Below are 20,325 nucleotides of genomic sequence, written 5' to 3' on the forward strand. Positions count from 1 at the left end.
TTCTTTTAGATTTTGCAACTTTTATTCTGATTCAGAGCTTGCTTGCTTGTTGCTAGAAAGCCTGTCAGTAAGCCCAGGGCATTTTAATATTTATAGTCAGTCTTCCAGACATAAAAATGCATTTCATAGCTAACACATGGTAATGCCACTGTATTTAACTGACCGTGTAATTTGCAACTGAAGAAGCCATCCTGAGTGTCAAGAACATGGATACAGAGGGGAACTGTCAGGGCCTTCTAGGCCTTCAGAGAATACTTAAACATATCAGCATTTCAAATGTTATATTTGATTTCTTCCATCATTTCATTATAATTATTCTCTTCTCATTCTAATTTGGCCTCATTTTCTGTCATATTGGCTTCAGAAATGAAAGGGTAACTGTCCTGAAAACATTAAAATAGAGTTATCCAATGAGATTTTTTGTTTGTTGTCTCTAGGCTGAGAAGAGTTTAGAGCTGCTCACTCATTGGTTAGGACTTCATTGCCGGGACAGAAGGCCATGGCAGAGTATATTTATGTAGGAAGTGACAGATGAATTAACCCATCATATTTTGATTTATAGTGGGAGGGACCAAAAATGTATCACCCTAGGACTTCTCGAAGGTCAACACTAGCAAGTTGTTCATCGGATGTGTTAGCAAATGTTAATAAAGCAGTCAAGGAAGTGTTATCGAGAGCAAATAGCACAGGCTAACTGTCTCCAGACTCTTCTTCCAAGCTGCACACTTGCTACAGTATTTTTCACTCAAATTTAAGTACTAATTTCCCTGTGTAATTTACTGAGTTACTTTTAAAATCAACATCGATAGCTACACACAACGGAGTGGCCTGGCAGCCTGCCACTAATCCCTTGCAACATCCTTTGCCCTGTTGCTTTTTTGGTGTGTCTGACTAAGTTTTGGCTGAGCTGAAGTCCCAGCTCGAGTAGTAATGGTTCATCACTGCATGGACGTGTACTGACTGAAGCGCACTCAGACTCAGAGAGCGGCATAAAGCACAACATTTCCACTCTGATGGCAGAAATCAAGTCAGTCTTTAAGATACCTGAGATGAACAGAAGAAAAATCTAATTTATAGCAAAATTTTGGTTTGAATTTAACCCTTTGGGGTTGAGAGCTTCACCGACGAAGCTTGGCAGGTTTAAAATGAGTAGGTCATGTATTGAGATAAATATCTTCATGAGTTTTTCATCATACAAGCAAGACAAGCATACTGACAAGCTTTATACTTTACATTTTCCTATGTGCCCACTGCCAAATATTATATTTTTTGAATTACCTAAATTAGATGAAACATAAAATTTGTCACCTTACTCAGTCAGACCGGAATCGGTGCACTGAGAGTGCACTTATGCATTCATAAAAGACTATTCCCATGGTAATGAAATGATAATCACTTTCACTCTTTTGGTTTCCATTGTTTCTCTCAGGAACGCCCACCATAAACAGGATAAAATCTGTCAGACATAGTTTAGGCTATTTGGAGGTAAAACTTGTTTCGAGATGGCATACGGATTTTATGTGCTTCAGATGATTCAGGACAGGGAACCAATTCATGATTAAGGACAGTGATTTGGTTCAATCTTGAGAACACTGATGAGCGGTGCCCTTTTTAAATTTTTTACTTTGACTTGATCCAGCCGAAGATCAACTCGAGTAAGTGTAAATATTCTATTTCTGATGAGCAGGTCGGTTGATATGCGTGCGCTGTAGTGCCTACACAGGAAACATGACTGAGCAATTTTTTCCAGAGTTAAAAGTATTTTCCTCAAAATAGTTAATTTTCCTCGATTTTGAGTTTAGAGAGTAAAATTTGGAGTTGGAGTGGGAGCAAAATTACAGAGTAATTGTGTAACAGAGTTGGTTGTGGCTCTGAACTGAGTAAAATAGTATGGAGTTAATTTCAAGACACACTGAATAGAGTCAAATTCCAAAATAAAGTCAAATACCAGATAAATGAAGCTGTTGTAAAAAGCAGTTTTAGGGTTAGAATGTGTGAAAAAAAACAAACAAACAAACATGACCTTACCCATTGTGACTTGACCTGATGGGATTAAGAGTTAATCTGATGGGATTAAGAGTTGGCAGTGTGAGGGATTTTCACTCTTCTCATTGAATTAATGGAAATTTTTTACCCTTCTCATTGAATACTCCTCACACTGCCAACCCTTTATCCCAAAACAATAGGACATAGATTTTTTTGATGGCCAGTTAATTGCCCAAATCAATGGAGTGGTTTCCATTGTTTTAAGTTTTTGTGCTTGATCCATTCCTAAGACTGAACCTCAAGTGACCAAAACGGTTCAATAGAATGGGTAAGGTCATGTTTTTTTCACACATTCCAACACAATTATAAAACTGTTTTTTACAACATCTTCATTTATCTGTTTTTTTTAAGTACAATCATGACATACATACTACATAGATATTATTGTAGCTGAAATTGTGCTGAATACAAAAAAGTCATATGACTTTGAAAAGACTGCTTAGATTTGTTGAAATTGACAACAAAATCAGAGCATGCCAAAATTATTAGAATCAGGAAATACTCTCAGACCCCAGAGGGTTAAACCTTCATGTGTGGAATGACTTGAGGGACTTTAGATGTTGAGTGTAAGACAAGGTTCAAGGTCGCTCAGTAAACATGAAAAAAAGGATGATGTCGTTCGAGCCAACTGCTGATAATGACACCATGATTGCATTGTTAATTATTATTGAGGTGATAAATACATTTATAATCATCATGACAGACACGAGTGTTTCAGGAACTTAATGTATTAAGGTTGATGTCAAAGTTCTTCAGGTAGAAGAGTTCCTGTTTGTCTTCAGCCACTCTCTTTACATAGAGCTGAAGCGAGGCCTGAATCCCAATGCACCATGAACAGTTGTAGAGACATCACACTCCATCATGCTCATATGTGCTTGTTGAACATCCCATTCCACATTGCTGTTATAATAACCTCCACTCTTCTGGGAAGGTTTCCACTAGATTTTGGAGTGTGCCTGTAGGGATGTGTTTTCATTCAGTGAGAAGAGATTTGGAGAGCTTTAGTGAGGAGGCCTGGGGTGCAGTCGGTGTTCCAGTTCATCCCAAAGGTATTCAGTGGGGTTGAGGTTGAGCTCTGTGCAGACCACTTGAGTTCTTCCACTACATCGTTGGCAAACTATGTCTTCATAGTGCAGAACAGTGCATGGGTAATGTGCATGGACCCTGAGAGCCACTGAATGGCACTGTAGAGGTCAGAGTGAAATGTGTGAGGGTTACTCTACCTGTGAGGGAGTAAAGCCAGACATCCTGAACGCAGAGAAGACCAGAGGCACTTCGGCTTTTAGCAGCATCTCTACGTAGTGAGCGGTGCAGGAGTAGAGAGGGGGAACACCTGACTGAGCCATCTCTGTTGGCATGTGCACCTGAGGAAAATTAATTTATTATTATTTAAAAAAAAAATTTTGATCAACCTGACTCAAAGTTGTATTCAAATCCTGAAACTTAAAAATATATACTTTATTTATAATTTGAACTGAATATAAAAACGACTTCCTTATGCTTGTGTAAGAGTTAATAATCAGAGCATTACTCCTGTGGCTATGCAGGAGTGAGGTATGAGAATAACCATTTTTCATGCAGCATTCTGAGAGAAGCCTACGCATTTCATTATTATTGTCTCTACATTCACACTGCTGACAGTGACACCAGGATATGTGTGTGTGTGTGTGTGTGTGTGTGGAGGGTGGGGGGGGGACACACTGTGTGGAGGATCGTGTTCCTATTTAGAGATTCACATCATGGTGTGAGCTCTGTGCCTTCTCTCCTCATTCCCTCTCTCAGTCCTTTACACTTTCTGATTTGCATGCCGTATCGTGCTGGTGGCACAGCAGTGTAGGGTTACAATCAGGTAGACAAACTCCATGGAGTGGGGCATTGCTGTTTAACACGCATGCTGAGATGCTATTAGCTGAGTCGAGCATGGAGAGAAAACTATCTTTCAAATTTGTGGGAAAAGTGACTGGGTGGGTGTGTGGCCTCACCATGTTCTACATACAATCAGAAACATGACAGCGTCTACAAGGTGGAGATTTTATACCACAGTGCTGTTGAATTCTCAAATCCGATTGGTCAGAAGGAAGGTGTTCTGAAAGTAATGCCTGATACAAGTCAAAACAGGTTTATATTAATGAGTAATTTCTAATATAGGCATACCTAACAACCTGTGAATTTCCTGGTTACATAGTTGTATTTTGTGACTACTGTACATAGGACACAGTTATAGAAGCTGTTATTTATAATCATGCTATCATGCTGTTATCACCCAGATGAGGATGGGTTCCCTTTTGAGTCTGGTTCCTCTCAAGGTTTCTTCCTCATGTTGTCTGAGGGGGTTTTTCCTTGCCACCTTCACCTTAGGCTTGCTCATCAGGGATAAATAAATTTAATAGGGATAAAATTAGCTCATATGTTTAAAGTTTTTATTTTTCTGTAAAGCTGCTTTGCGACAATGTGTTTTGTTAAAAGTGCTATACAAATAAATTGACTTGACTTAACTAATACATTATCCTTTCTATTGTAAAAACAACACTTGTAAACTAATTAAAAAAAAACTGTCACAATATCCTTATTGACATTGTAATTTTTTTTTCTGCAGGGAGACTTTATTTTTGGAAGCATTTTTGGAAGGAGCCAGTGCCAGCACTATATAACAGTCAAAGATACAGCTATAACTGTATGTAAACTTTATTAACCTCAAGAGAAAGGAAAAAGTAGCTGGTGAGGGAACAGCAGTTACGGTATGGAGAACTTTCATGTAATGACATCGTAACTGCAGATTTGTTTCTGCGGCCATGTTGCCATGCAAAGCTTTGTGTTGGACAATGACTAGCACAAGTGTACGCGAGTGATTGTAAGCCAAACTCAGTAAACATCTCCAGATAAATTTGTATAAGTTACATCTAAAAGAACAATGCCAGAGACCTATAGTGCTTTTGGCACTATAGTGCTTTTGTAACAACAGACGTGGAGATAAGCCTGGTTTAACTTTTCACTGCTTCCTGGTGAATCCAGAAAGATGAGAAAAATGGCGAGCTGCAGTTAAACAGGAAGACTAGATGATAAAAACATTCCTGTATGTGTGGAGAACATTTTATATCAGGTTAGTGTGAAAGCTCTGTGCAACGTTAAAATGTAGATCTAGGTGTAGGCTTTGGATGTGATATATTTTATTAGACCTAATGCTTGGCTAGACTTGTAGCATGTTTATTATGTACTGACAATGTAGATTCAGCTAAACACCATAAAAAATGCTAAATCTCAGCCTTGGCTTGTTTATTACTATTAGAAGTCCGCATTTAAGCTTGCCTTTGCCATAATAAGGTATTTTTCTTTATCTGGAATTTCCCATAACATTCTGGCACAAAACCTGCCTCAAAATATTGCAAGGCATCTGTACTTTTGTAAGCCTTTAGCATCTCCAGTGTATTTAGAAGTCCCAAATACTAAATAGTTCAGGATGCCGTCGTGTCCCAAATCTGGTAGCTGGTTTGTCGAATGCATTTCAAGTGGAATAAATACATTTGTGGGTAAATTAAGAAGCAGCCGCCTTTATTTTTGTCACATGTACACTCAAGCACAGTGAAATTCCTCCTCTGCATTTAACCCATCTGAAGCTGTGAACACGGACAGACACACACACACACACACACACACACACACACACACACACACACACACACACACACAGAGCAGTGTGCAGAATAAATAATAAATAAATACATTTGTGGGTAAATGATATGGATCTGTGATTCCTGCATGTTTCAGCTTTTGGATCTAATGCAATCTGCTGGTATAAAATAAAATTTTAATAATTTCAGAGAGATTGTACTGACTGCAGTCATCTCAATTTTCACTATTAACTGTCGCAGCTGTTTCTTTGTTTGCCCGGCAATATGGCGGACGCTGCATGAGAAACAAAAATCTGTGATGTCAACTGAAAGACCTCTATAGCTGCTATAATATAAGTGATAAGAGGAACAAATTTGTTCTAAAGATGTTCCCCAACATTACATATAATTATAAATGGATAAAAATATGACCTGTCGTGATTTAATAAATTAATAAATAAAAATAATATTAGTTGGTAAATTGTAGTGGTATAAGAGGAATAAATCACTTCAAGATGTACTGTTATTGAAAAAGAAGCACTTCGGCATGGTAACAGTAATTCCGCTTTGTGTCCGGTTGCATCGTTGCTCATTCTTCTATAACAGCAAACTTCTAAATGTTTTATTCCTTACAATTCACACCACAAGAGGGACACAGCAGACTGCAACTGAAAAACTGGACTTTGGATAATTACTCCATTTCTGATTTTCCCAAAGTGAATGAAGGAGGAACTTGAGAAAGAACAAAACAATGGAGAACACACAGGGCTTGAGAAAGAGCAGAGCTACTTATTAACAGAAGAGGATATGAAACATGGAAAGGCATGACTGATGCGGAACTGAAACTAGACACAAGGAATAATGCTCTTGCTCATGTTAGCCATGTTAGCATGGGGGAGCTGGTCAGAGTGGACTCACGGATCTGTAGATTCGAGGTGGCCAGAGGAAGGCTGAAGTCAGCAGGCGCGAGAAGCGCAGCAGCAGGGTGAGAGAGCGGCCCACATCGCCACCCATCAGAAGAAAAATGGTGGAGGAGAGCCAGTCGTGACCAGGATAACCACCCTGCAGATAAGCTCACGCAGCAAGGGTCAAGGAAGAGTCATCACAGCTCCTTATTCCTGCATGATGACTTACTCCTCTAAATGTATAATACATGCTAAAGACTACCAAAGACAACTCTACGAACAACATTGGTTTCATACATCATGTTCATTTTGTAGCTTTTCCCCCTATATTGTAGCAGTTACATGGCCCTGATCCTCACATTCATTATTTTTCTGTAAATATTTCTATACTGTCAATTCTAAACATACTCTGAAAAGCAATTAAGGGGTGCAATTAAGGGGTCCAAGCAGATCTCGATGGACTGTCGGAATGTAAAAGTTATCATTTGATGTTATGTATTGATCACACATTTTTAACGCCATGCCTCCCCCCACTCTCTGAATTATTCTGAAACTATACTTCTCCAGTTGTGTCTCACTTTCTGTCACTTTTCTGTTTCTCAAAAACAGCTTATGCTCAAGTCCCACCATTGCTTCAGTGTTTAATCTCACCTTGATACTGTAGATTTGAACTCAAGAGCTCTTGCTGTGATCATCCCACAACACTTACAACCCCAATTCCAAAAAAGTTGGGACGGTGTGTAAACTGGAAATAAAAACAGAATGTGATAATTTGCAAGGATACTTTCATGGAAACCCTATATTTCTTTGAAAATAGTACAAAGACAACATATCAAATGGTGAAACTTAGAAATTTTATTGTATTTAAAAAAATATATGCTCATTTTTAATTTGATGTCAGCAACATGTTTCAGAAAAGTTGGGACAGGGGCATGTTTACCACTGTGTTGCATCACCTCTACTTTTAACAACACTCTGTAAACGTTTGGGAGCTGAGGAGACCAACTGCTGTAGTTTTGAAAGAGAAATGTTGTCCCATTCTTGCCTGATATACAATTTCAGTTGCTCAACAGTTCAGGGTCTCCTTTGCTGTATTTTGTGATTCATAATGTGCCAAATGTTTTCAATGGGAGACAGGTCTGGACTGCAGGCAGGCCAGTTTAGCACCTGAACTCTTTTACTATGGAGCCATGCAGTTTTAATATGTGCAGAAAGTGGTTTGGCATTGTCTTGTTGAAAGGAAGAAGGCCTTCCCTGAAAAAGATTTTGTCTGGATGGCAGCAAATTGCTCTGAAACATGTATATATCATTCAGCATTAATGATGCCTTCCCAGATGTACAAGCTACCCATGTCATGTGTACTAATGAACCCTCATACCATACATACATACTACAGACATATGTCTGCTTTTAATGCAGTGTTGCCTGAGGGCCTGAAGATCACAGGCATCCAATGTCAGTTTTTAGCCTCGTCTCTTGCATACACAGATTTCTCCAGATTCTCCAAATCTTTTAATGATATTATGTACCGTAGATGATGTGATGCTCAAACTCTTTGCAATTTTACATTGAGGAACGTTATTCTTAAATTGTTGCACTGTTTGCCCATGTAGTCTTTCACAGAGTGGTGAACCCCTCCCCATCTTTACTTCTGAGAGATTCTGCCTCTCTGGGATGCTCTTTTTATACACAATCATGTTATTGACCTGTTGCCAATTAACCAAATAATTATTTTTTGCATTACACAACTTTTTCAGTCCTTTGTTGCCCCTGTCCCAACATTTCTGAAACATGTTGCTGACATCAAATTCAAAAGGAGCATATATTTTTCAAAAAACAAAATTTCTCAGTTTCAATATTTGATATGTTGTCTTTGTACTATTTTCAATGAAATATCAGGTTTCTGTGATTTGCAAAGCTTTACATTCTGTTTTTATTTATGTTTTACAGTGTCCAACTTTTATGGAATTGGGGTTGTATTCACAATCTGCTCATACCCTGTCAACACACTCAGTATTGTGTCTTTACTCTTCTACTCCGGATACTGTAGTGATTCATAATCCCACTATCTGGTGTCACCCAAGAAATGACGTGTTCCTTCCCTCGGTTTTCTCCTCATGTCAGGTTCTTCCTCATGTCATCTCAGGGAGTTTTTCTTCACCACTGTCACCCGTGGCTTGCTCAACAGGATCCAAATCCACATCTGCATTTCTGTAAAGCTGCTTGATAAACGTGTTATACAAATGAAATTGAACTGTCTTTAGGTCTATGATGAAACTAGTGGTGAAATGATACAGCATTATTCGTGACCATGGCTGGTTTCAATCTGACAAAGCACTATGGAAATACAGCGATTTATCTGCTATCAGCTCCAAAAATCCTAAACTTAACTTCAAGTGTGATAATGATTTGTAGGAGTAATAGTATAAAATTAGTTTTCATTCAAATTCAAGTTCGTTCATTATGGTACATTGTACTTAACATCATAAGTGAATCAAAAGAACAAAGAATCATGAATCATGATGGTGTATCAAGAGGTCCAAATGTTATGTCCTTTTACTTAGTTCTCTTAAAAAACAGTCTCAAGATCATTTGGTGCTGATGATTGGACCAAATGTGCATGAAAAGTAGCAAAAAAAAAAAAAAAAACCACCCCAAAAAACCTTGTTACAAATCAATATGATGGTCATTCCAACAGGGTGGACCTTCAAAAAAGGTGAATCCAGACAAATACTATAGACTATTATACTTCAAACAAATACTATAAACTATTCTCTGACTTGATAAATTGCTGGTCCAAATTTCAGGTGTACACTGTCACACATCTTTCCACCAGTGCGAAATAGGTGCTAGCTCTGGGCTGGTCCTAGTGCTGGTTCGGAGTTTATTCAACTCGTATCCCTTCTAAAACCTGGTTTGCTTTTCCACGGGCTAGAGAGCCACGTCATTACATCATTGTGTACATCTGTATACGTCTTCAGCAATGCTACCACCAAGCACAAGTTTTTCCTACACATAGATTAATAATAATGAACATAATATATTGTATATACATGCTCACTGGCCACTTTAATAGGAACTTGTTCTTGATTCTAAGATTCCTGTTCTTGGCTGCAGGAGTGGAACCCAATGTGGCCTTCTTGTCACAGTCTGGTCCAGCCCATCCATGCCTAAGATTGTGGGACTTCCATGCCGGCTCCAGGACAGGAATTCAGTCCTGCCTTGCTGAAGGCCATTTCCTGAAGCAGCACTCCCACACCTGCTACCACTCCTCTCCCATCAGCCAGGGCTTTTTAAGAACTGTTTGGAGCTACTCCATTTGCCTGTTTGCCAACCGCCAATTAAAAGAAGAAGAAGAACTCCATTTGCCAGACTGTCTCTTGTAGACTTTCCTCACCTCGCTACAGCTCACTGGTATTGTGTCTTCTTAATTCCCCCTGCCTGAATTTCTCCTTGTTTTTTGTCAAGTTTTTCTGTCCAGTTTTTTTGTCCCTGTTTTTGCCTGCCTGTTCTTTTGAATTGTGTCTTTTGCTACCTCTGCCTGGATTTCCCTTGTCCCTGTGTTCATCAGTTTTTGTGAAGATTTTTCTGTCCTGTTTTTTGTCCCTGATCGTGTCTACCTGCTCCTCTGTGTTTTTGACCTCCTGGCCTGTTTTTTGACTACCGATTTTTTGCCTGAGCCCTACTGTACTTTTGCCTTTCTACCATCTACTTCATTAAAGAAGTTTCTCTTTACACTACCTGTTTTCTGAGTCTGCTCTTGGGTCCTTACTTCACTTCAGCTCGCCACTCCTGACACTTCTGCTGTTGCATGCTGAGATGCTTTTCTGCTCACCACGGTTGTAAAGAGTTGCTATGAGTTGCTATATCCTTCCTGGCAGCTCGAACCAATCTGGCCATTTTCCTCTGACCTTTCTTATCATTCATTTCCACCTGCAGAACTGTCACTCACTCAACTCATTGTTTTTTGTTTTCCGCACCATACTGTGTAAACTCTAGAGACTGGTGTGTGTGTGTGTGTGTGTGAAAACCCCAGGAGATCAGCAGTTTCTGAAATAGTCAAACCAGTCCATCTGGCTCAAACCAACACCCATGCCATAGTGAAAGTCACACTTTGAGATCACAATTTCTCATTCCGATGTTTGAAGTGAACATGAACTGAAGCTCTTGATTTGTATCTGCATGATTTGATGCATTGTGCTGCTGTCAAGGGATTGGCTGATTAGAGAACTGCATAAAACAGGTGCAGGTGGATGGGTGTTCCTAATAAAGTATCAACATTACTATGACAACATTGAGTGCTTGAGTTCAGTTAGCGCATTCAGCTTCGTAATATCACTTTTTTCTAGCATGGTTAATTGATTATTAAAAGGACATTAATGGTCCGTGTACATTTGGTCATTGTATTTTTGTGTCCGTAAGAGAAATTAATAGGTGATTTTGTTTTTATTATCAGAAATCGCAGATACAAAATTTAAAAACCAATTGTTTTTAAAAAAAATCAATTGTTTTTAATCTGTAGCTGTCACTGAGAACACGCATTGTGGGCATAGCACATTCCAATCCATGCGAGCGGAGCTGATTCCAATGCAATCCAAAAATCACATAGTATCTATTTTTACCTCCACCAACTTTGTTGGAGGAGGTTATGTTTTTGCCTCCGTTTGTTTGTCTGTTCCCAGTGTAACTCAAAGTAGTGAATGGATTTGGAGGAAATTTGGAGGAAAGGTGAGCCATGGGCCAAGGAACAATTGATTAGATTTTGATACAAATCCGAATATGTAGCTTGGCGGAGGTATGCACTCTACTGAGTGCCCTTCTAGTTATTTCTATATCTAATTCAGACTTGTGGATTACACAGATGAGATGCTACACTAGCTTTATTTATTTACTTTTTTTGTTAGTCATGATGATCCTGCCCCCAGCTCCTGAGGCAAGAGATTCTTGGTTCTAGACCAGCAAAATATCAGTGCCGCTCTCAAACCAGTTTTCCTGGCCAAGAGCCGGTTCTTTGGCTGTTGAAACATGAAGAACTGGTTTGAGATGAGACCCCGGCACTGAACTGGTTCTCGAAATGCCTTGGTGGAAAAGGTATGTGTATGCTTAAGCTGTTCTCAATCCTGCCACTGCCAAGTCAAACACCAGGACTAACCAAGATCGAGGAAGACCTCAAGCTCGAAAATAAATAAATAAATAAATAAATAAATAAATAACAAAACCTATGAAATCCTTTTTCAAAGCTAAGCCTTTACTTAAACTAGTTGGCTATATTTGTTCATTCCATCAGCAATTAGGCTATTTTCTAGTTATTTTTACAAACTCTCTGACAAGATCAAGACAATATCTAGTGATGCCAATGCCCAAAAACATCTAAACTGAAAAACATCAACACAAGACTCAGGTCCTACAGCCTTACTGTATATAATATGTACAACATGGCACATTTGATTCCTGATGTGCCTTTTCAAAGATAAAAGGTGGGTAAACAAAAGGTTGTCATATTGCTTACACTTGCATATTTTCACAGTGTAGGCAACAAAACTCTCAGCGCTGTTGGTTTCTCTTCAGTTTCTATATGGAAGGTCAGAAATCACCCACAAAGCATTTCATACAGCAGGAAAAAAAAACAAAAACACCCCACATCTCTCATCTGGTAACCATAGTGACAGCTGAGCTCAGCACAGCTAGTTTCTATCCAAAGTGAACTACACTGTTATTGTAAGCTGCATACTGTAGCCTACAGAAAATACTAAATACTTCATTATAAAGAAATGTAAGAATGATTAAAATTATCAATATGAGCCACTTACTGAAAAGAAAAACCTTCCAATGAAGAATGAAAGTTGACCACAGAACAAAATATGGCTTCGGTACATCAAGACAAGTTATCAACACTGTTAAACTTTTAAAACTTTTGAAATGATGAAGAAACAAATTTTGCCATGGGCAGTGGTTTGTCTGCCAAGTGTACATGGACAAGAAAAGTCAAGAAAATTCATTTAAAAAATTAAGAATGGACTGGTACTGCTGTATCTGCATAGTGTTAATGAAGATATCCCTAATAAACGCTAATAACAGAAAATACTGGCTGTATAAACTGAATAAATATGTTGTCGCTGGGTAAATGTAAGAATTCTTTGCTTGTGAGCTCAGATTGGTCATCTTAGAACGAATATGGCTCCAAGCTACCAATAAAAGATGGAATAGGCTGAGACAAATCTTACAGGACAGCTATAAATATAGAAGCAGCAATGATGAATTGTAAAGAAAACATGTTAAGGACAGAAAAATATCCTGATTACCTCAAGCTCACTCTGAAAAATTTTTGTTTCAGCAAGCCCATTTTTCTGTATGAGCCCAGATCAGAAAGTGTATTATAAGATATTTAACAGTTATTCCATGAAATCGAGTCATACATGAATTGACAGCCAACAAGGCATGCAGCACCGAGTTGGCTATTGCTGGGTTTCAGTCATGTGACTTTTCTTAGCGGTTTTACCGGAAGTTAAATAGCTGGTGGTCTAAACGGCTGCCATAGTGCAAACAACTAGCGATAACTTATCAGAGTATGCTCGTAATCTAGAAGCCACTGCTTGCTTTAGATATATTCAGAAGATTGCTATGTGCAATGGAATAGACCCATACAGTCCGGGAAAGAAGGATTTGTCATACGATCTCAAACTACCCTTCAGTCGAGTTCCCCGACATCTCAAACTATCTGGTGTTGCAGACATCCTTCTACACCGCAAAACAGATGAAAGCGTGGAAGAGTATGGAGGCTTACAACTTTTTTGTATGTGGCTGGATAAAGGACCTTGGTATCAAGCCGCTGCCAAATGAATCCTGTATTGTTTTTGCCTGTGTAAGTAAGTATTTTTTTAAAGCTTTTCATTTGCTTCTTTACAACGAAGTGCTGCAAGTTGAAGTGTAAACAAAAAACAGTTTGCTTAATTCTCACTTGTGATGGATCTTATCTCTCAGGTAAATCATTCACAAAGATCATCAGAAACCCCTTTAAAGAGCTGGATCATTGTTAAACAAGATGAAGTGATCACAGCGCATTGTCACTGTATGGCTGGGTAAGAATTTTGTCATGACCTTCATGTACCGGTATATGGACTTTGTGAGGAGTAAACAAAGAAACAGCTGGGGACTTTAGCGCTTCGTGACTAAAAAAAGTACCATAAAATAACGACATAGAGCAAGAAAAGTACTTGGAAAAGACTAAGGACATAGCTGAGATGGCTATACAAACCTTTCACCAAGTGATCACTGCAAACTTGAGCATGCTTCGATTCGGCTCCCTTCGATTTCAGTGAGAGGTTCAAAAGCCACCTTTCTCGATATCTTTTTGTGAAATCCTGTGTTTGTTCACCCTTTTTTATTAGTTCACAGGAAACCCTGAAGAAACTTTTATCAGTTCCACGGTTTGATCAATTCGAACAACCTAAAACAACACAAGCGTAAAGCATTTTTCATGCGAGCAATGCACCTTCTCTGTACAAACGCTTTGTCAATTGAGCTTTGGTAGACCACCAGCTAAAGTTTTGAATAACTAATGAGGCGGATGTGACATCACGTGAAGCCCAGCAATAAGCCATGTATGATGAGATTGAGTGGAATAACTGTTTTATTCTATCCACATTCATTGGATTTTGAGAAACAGAGCATTTTTATTTTTTGCATATTCGATCAATAAAAACTTTATACAAAACGTCCGACAAAATAATTTCTGCTTAGAATGTAAACAAACCAACAAAATCGCAGTCGCAATTTGTGAAAAATGCAAGAATAATAATTCTTGAAAAAGAAAAAAAGCTATGTTCTTACCATCAAATACTTTCATTCCATTATTTTGTTGCTTTTTTGTATTTTTTCGGGTTTTGTTTTCGAGTAGAGTTTTTATTTTGTCATCGGTTGGTTCAGCAACACGCTCTGCCATTTTGTTTTTCTCTACTCACCGTATACAGTATGAGCTGATAGCCTAGTAGTAGAGTAGCTAATCAGAGCATGTGATTATTCTTATCCAGTGAATGTGGATAGAATAATACTATTTAACGGTCATTGAGGTATCCCTCTTACGCACATAGCTGATTGAATCCTAGAATGTGCAGGCGAGGCTTTGTAGTTAGTGAATATCTAAAAGCAACCAGACATGTGGAGAGAGTAGAGAAAGTATTTACTGTTTGATGTGAATGTCCAACACGGCTCACAGAAGACATTCACAGTTGATATGTGGTGGTATTTCTACAAGAAGTCTCTAACTCCAAAATCACTGCAACACCCACACAAACAAGATGATACCATCCAGTATTTCAGTATCAAACTGCTGAGTATATGAACTCAGCTGTGCACTTAAACTCCAACAGGTGCACTCCACTTACTGGTAGGATTCTGTTGAGTTTTCCTCAAACCTGCCATTTTATTATTCAAACTGAAAGGGTTCTTCCAATGTACCAAATGTTCAGTTACAACACATGTACAGTGTCTTGCAAAAGTATTCATCTCCCTTGGTGTTTGTCCTGTTTTGTTGCATTACAAGCTGGAATTAAAATGGATTTTTGCAGGGTTAGCACCATTTGATTAACACAACATGCCCACCACTTTAAAGGGGCAATTTGTTTTTTTTTATTGTGACACAAACAATAATTAAGTTGAAAAACAGAAATCTGGAGTATGCATAGGTACTCACCCCCTTTCGTATGAAACCCCTAAATAAGAGCTGGTCCAACCAATTCACTTCATAAGTCACATAATTAGTTGATTAAGATCCACCTGTGTGCAATCAAAGTGTCACATGATCTGTCACATGATGTCTGTATAAAATCAACCTGTTCTGGAAGGACCCTGACTCTGCAACATGAAAACCAAGGAGCACACCAAACAGGTCAGAGACAAAGTTGTGGAGAAGTATAGATCAGGGTTGGGCTATAAAAAATATCCCAAACTTTGAATATCCCACAGAGCACTGTTAAATCTATTATAGTAAAATGGAAAGAATATGGCACCACTATAAACATGACAAGAGAAGGCCGCCCACCAAAACTCACAGACCGGGCAAGGAGGGCAAGAATCAGAGATGCAACAAAGACACCAAAGATAACACTGAAGAAGCTGCAAAGATCTACAGCAGAGATGGCAGTATCTGTCCATAGGACCACTTTAAGCCGTACACTCCACAGAGTGGGGCTTTATGGAAGAGTGACCAGAAAAAAGTCATTGCTTTTGCAAACACATTTGGAGTTTGCCCAACAGCATGTGGCAGACTCCCCAAACACATGGAAGAAGATTCTCTGGTCAGATGAGACTAAAATTGATCTTTTTGGCCATCATGGGAAACGCCATGATGAAACACAACACCCTGAGAACACCATCCCTACAGTGAAGCATGGTGGTGACAGCATCATGCTGTGGGGATGTTTTTCATCTGCAGGGACAAGAAAGTTGGTCAGGACAGAAGGAAAGATGGATGGGCAGTAAATACAGGGTAATTCTGGAGGAAAAGCTGTTTGAGTCAGCCAGAGGTTTGAGACTAGGACGAAGGTTCACATTCCAGCAGGACAATGGCCCCAAACATACTGTTAAAGCTACACTGGGGTGATTTAAAGGGAAACATTTAAATGTCTTGGAATGGTCTAGTCAAAGCCCAGACCTCAATCCAATTGAGAATCTGTGGCATAACCTGAAGATTGTTGTACACCAACGCAACCCATCTTACTTGCAGGCGTTGGAACAGTTTTGCCTTGAGGAATGGACAAAAATCTCAGTGCTAAGCTCATAGAGACATACAATGGTGCTTGAAAGTTTGTGAACCCTTTAGAATTTTCTATATTTCTGCATAAATATGACCTAAAACAATCAGATTTTCACACAAGTTCTAAAAGTAGATAAAGAGAACCCAGTTAAACAAACGAGACAAAAATATTATACTTGGTCATTTATTTATTGAGGAAAATGATCCAATATTACATATCCAGTGACTAGATGTGCTAAGCTAATACAGACATACCCCAAGAGACTTGCAGCTGTAACTGCAGCAAAAGGTGGCTCTACAAAGTATTGACTTTTTTGGGGGGGTTACCTATGCACACCCCAGATTTCTCTTTTTTCATCTTAATTATTGTTTTTGTCACAATTAAACAACAATTTTCACCTTTAAGTGGTAGACATGATGTGTAAATCAAATGGTGCTAACTTCCCAAAAAATCAATTTTAATTCCAGCTTGTCATGTGACAAAATAGGACAAACACCAAGGGGGATGAATACTTTTGCAAGGCACTGTAACGCTTCCAGGAAAATATAATCATAACATGAAGAAACATTAAACGGAAACTCTTCAGAGCATCATCAGTGAGCAATGATTTCAAGCAACCACTCTTGAACATTTTACAGTCGCATAGTCTGGGATTTTTTTTTCTGTTTTTAAATAACATTCTGGAGACACTGTCACTTGAGAAGGTCATATCATATAACAAATATAAGAGAAACCCACACTAAAGCCTGAGCAGAAAGGATACAGAGATCAGACTGGATTGTGATGCGCTGCTGAGACAGGAACTCCTGACAGTGTTTGATGAGAAGACAGAAATCCTGCTCTGAATTCTCTCTCACTAACTTCAGCAGTACACCATACCTACAGAGACACACACATAAAGGTTAGCGAGCTATGCAATAACAAGAAAATATGGCTAGACTATAAAAGACTTCTCATTGCACTCAGAGCACAAAGGTGTCGTCGGGTAAGGTCATGTTTCTGAAATAACACACAATTCAGAGGAAATGTTAAAAGGTTCTGACTGCAAAGTTGAATTCTGGGCAAAATATTCTATTTGTATTGCTGTTGGAGTTTTGAGATATTTCGCTGCTGCACACACACCGTGTATCCTATGTGTAAATGTTTTGCCGAGATAAAAAGTGTCCCGCATTTTACGATTCCGGAGATTACCGAAGCAAGTGAGCAACAATATCACATGACCACCATGGGGCGTGTTTAACCTACTTTTAACCAAAACAAGTCGGCATGGGCAAATATGGCAGACTCGGCTCTCCCTCCAGCTAAAAGCCAGCAGAAAAGAAAAGGAAAGCCTGCCTAGTGAGTGTAATTGCAATATAGAGCAAGGTTAGATGACATCGTTTTTATGGAGAGATAACTAAATCGTTCTAGCTAGCGCTTAACTATCTTAGTCTTAGAATGCATGGGCTTGGTTCCATGGTAGCGAGTATGGAGTTATACACCAAATGTTTTGATTTTATACAGGAAAAGACAAGAACACAAAAGCATTAACAGAGGAAAGATATATTCGTCTTTTGTTTCACGGATTTATTTGTGAATGTCAACCACAAATTACATCCCTGCGACTCAAAACTGTCCGAGGTCGATGCAGATCCACGATGTTTTCTGCATGTTGCCATCTTGATGTGGCACAGCTCCACAATTATGCTATTTAGTTAAAGCTCCTCATGTTCAGCTGTTTCCTTAGAGTCATACTGTTTACATCATGAGGTTTGATATTTGGTCCCAAAATGGAGAAAAGCGACCCTCAGGACATCAAAATGATCACATCTCGTCTGCATGCTACTATTCTTGCAAGACATAGGAAAATGCCATGCACAATTAAAAAAAAAAATTTTTTAGATGACTTTGCGGCGGCACGGTGGTGTAGTGGCTAGTACTGTCGCTTCACAGCAAGAAGGTCCTGGGTTCGAGCCCAGTGGCCAGCGAGGGCCTTTCTGTGTGGAGTTTGCATGTTCTCCCCGTGTCCGTGTGGGTTTCCTCCGGGTGCTCCGTTTTCCCCCACAGTCCAAAGGCATGCAGGTTAGGTTAACTGGTGACTCTAAACTGACCGTAGGTGTGAGTGTGAATGGTTGTCTGTGTCTATGTGTCAGCCCTGCGATGACCTGGCGACTTGTCCAAGGTGTACCTCGCCTCTCGCCCATAGTCAGCTGGGATAGGCTCCAGCTTGCCTGCGACGCTGTAGGACAGGATAAGCGGCTACAGATAATGGATGGATAGATGACTTTGCAGTCAGCACCTTTAATCACTGTCGTGAATGCTGTTATAGAAAATAATCAACGAAAGGGTGAAACAGAGTTACTGTTCCAGCCCTGATGTTGATGTTTTATTCCTTTTATTCCCCAGCAATTTGCAAGCCATGACATTTTTTTATTCAGAATAACAATGTAATTTTTATCCATTTATAGTTGCATATAATAATAATAAATAATAATAAGTTCAATTTATATCGCGCCTTTCTCAAAACCCAAGGTCGCTTTACAGTAATAGGCAGAAAAAAGAAAAAAGTCCACCAAATAGAGGTCAGGATATCATTCAAGTGGTGTAGCAGCCACAGTCCCACCAAAAGGCGCACAAAAACAAGTCCCACATCTCCAGCACAGCTGCTGTGACGCCGCCAGCAACATCGCTTGAACACCACGCCATGGATCCACAAAGCGAGCACAGAAGTACATATCCATTAATGTTGTACAATGTGTGATCATGTTGTTCTTTATAGCAGCTATACACTCACCAGACACTTTAATAGGAACTTGTTCTTGATTCTAAGATTTCTGTTCTTGGCTGCAGGAGTGGAACCCAATGTGGTTTTCTGTCTGCTGTTGCATGCTGAGATGCTTTTCTGCTCACCAGAGTCGTAAAGAGTTACTATATCCTTCCTGGCAGTTCAAACCAATCTGGCCATTTTCCTCTGATTTCTCTTATCAACAAGGCACTTGCTTCCACCCACAGAACTGTCCCTCACTCAACTCAATGTTTTTTGTTTTCTGCACCATTCTGTGTAAACTCTAGGGACTGTTGTGTGTGAAAACCCCAGGAGATCAGCAGTTTCTGAAATAGTCAAACCAGTCCATCTGGCTCAAACCAACACCCATGCCACAGTGAAAGAAAGTCACACTTTGAGATCACAATTTTTCCCATTCGGATGTTTGAAGTGAACATTAACTGAAGTGCTTGATTTGTATCTGCATGATTTTATGCATTGTGCTGCTGTCAAGGGACTGGCTGATTAGATAACGGCATAATACAGCAGGTGGATGTTTGAGTGTTCCTAATAAAGTGGCTGGTGAGTGTATACTGAGAAACTGGAAAATGCAAATCCATCCATAAAAACGGAGATAAAAACATAACATTTTCATTTTCCAAAGGAGTTCAGGAAAGCCACGTGGCAGAGGCATGTTTTTTTTTTCTTCCACAAAAGTCGTTACATAGAAATCATATCGTTTTAAACTGAGTGCATGAATATAAACGTGAGTGTTTTGTCTTGGAGATAAAACTACAGTCTGTATTTCCTGTCTGCTGTTATAGAAAATTAATCAACACCTTCTGACCAATCAGAATTGAGAATTCAACAGCACTGTGGTATAAATAGAGGGTCATGTTTTCTCAACTGTTCACTCTGCAGATTGGGGTCCAGTCATGTTTAAAAAAAAATTTAATAAAAAAAAAAAAAAAAGGAAATTACTAAATACTGCATGTCCACTGTCAGTTTAATTATGCTGCCGGATCTGCACAGAATGACAGCAGATTACAGCAGAAGCCTGCTGTAATGAATCTGTGATTATCCCCATGCTCATTGTGGAAACTCTCAGGGAGAAACAGCAGATTTTCCTCCTGGGACTGAAACACCAACCTGAGAGCCAATCCAATGCCCAGCTGTTCCACGGGTGTCAGACTGTGAGCCTTTATATCGTGATCCACAACTGTAAAAGACAAAGTAAAGACATATTACTGCACAGCTGTGCATGCCGC

The 20,325-nt window shown here is 39.2% G+C and overlaps 1 protein-coding gene across 4 annotated transcripts in view; it reads right to left on the reverse strand.

The window, feature by feature from the left end:
* tbc1d32 (TBC1 domain family, member 32) overlaps positions 1–20,325 on the reverse strand; it is a 194,471-nt gene that overhangs the window by 33,162 nt on the left and 140,984 nt on the right. For 3 of the 4 annotated variants that reach the window (XM_060916426.1, XM_060916427.1, XM_060916430.1), the window contains 4 exons: positions 20,207–20,276; positions 17,078–17,193; positions 6,573–6,727; positions 3,270–3,410 (listed from right to left, as the gene is read on the reverse strand). In XM_060916426.1, the coding sequence (XP_060772409.1) occupies positions 3,270–3,410; positions 6,573–6,727; positions 17,078–17,193; positions 20,207–20,276 (482 nt within the window). The remainder of the gene's footprint in view (positions 1–3,269; positions 3,411–6,572; positions 6,728–17,077; positions 17,194–20,206; positions 20,277–20,325) is intronic. The other variant, XM_060916428.1, reaches the window with a different exon arrangement.

This window comes from Neoarius graeffei, chromosome 3, assembly GCF_027579695.1.
Source record: "Neoarius graeffei isolate fNeoGra1 chromosome 3, fNeoGra1.pri, whole genome shotgun sequence".
NCBI lineage: Eukaryota > Metazoa > Chordata > Actinopteri > Siluriformes > Ariidae > Neoarius > Neoarius graeffei.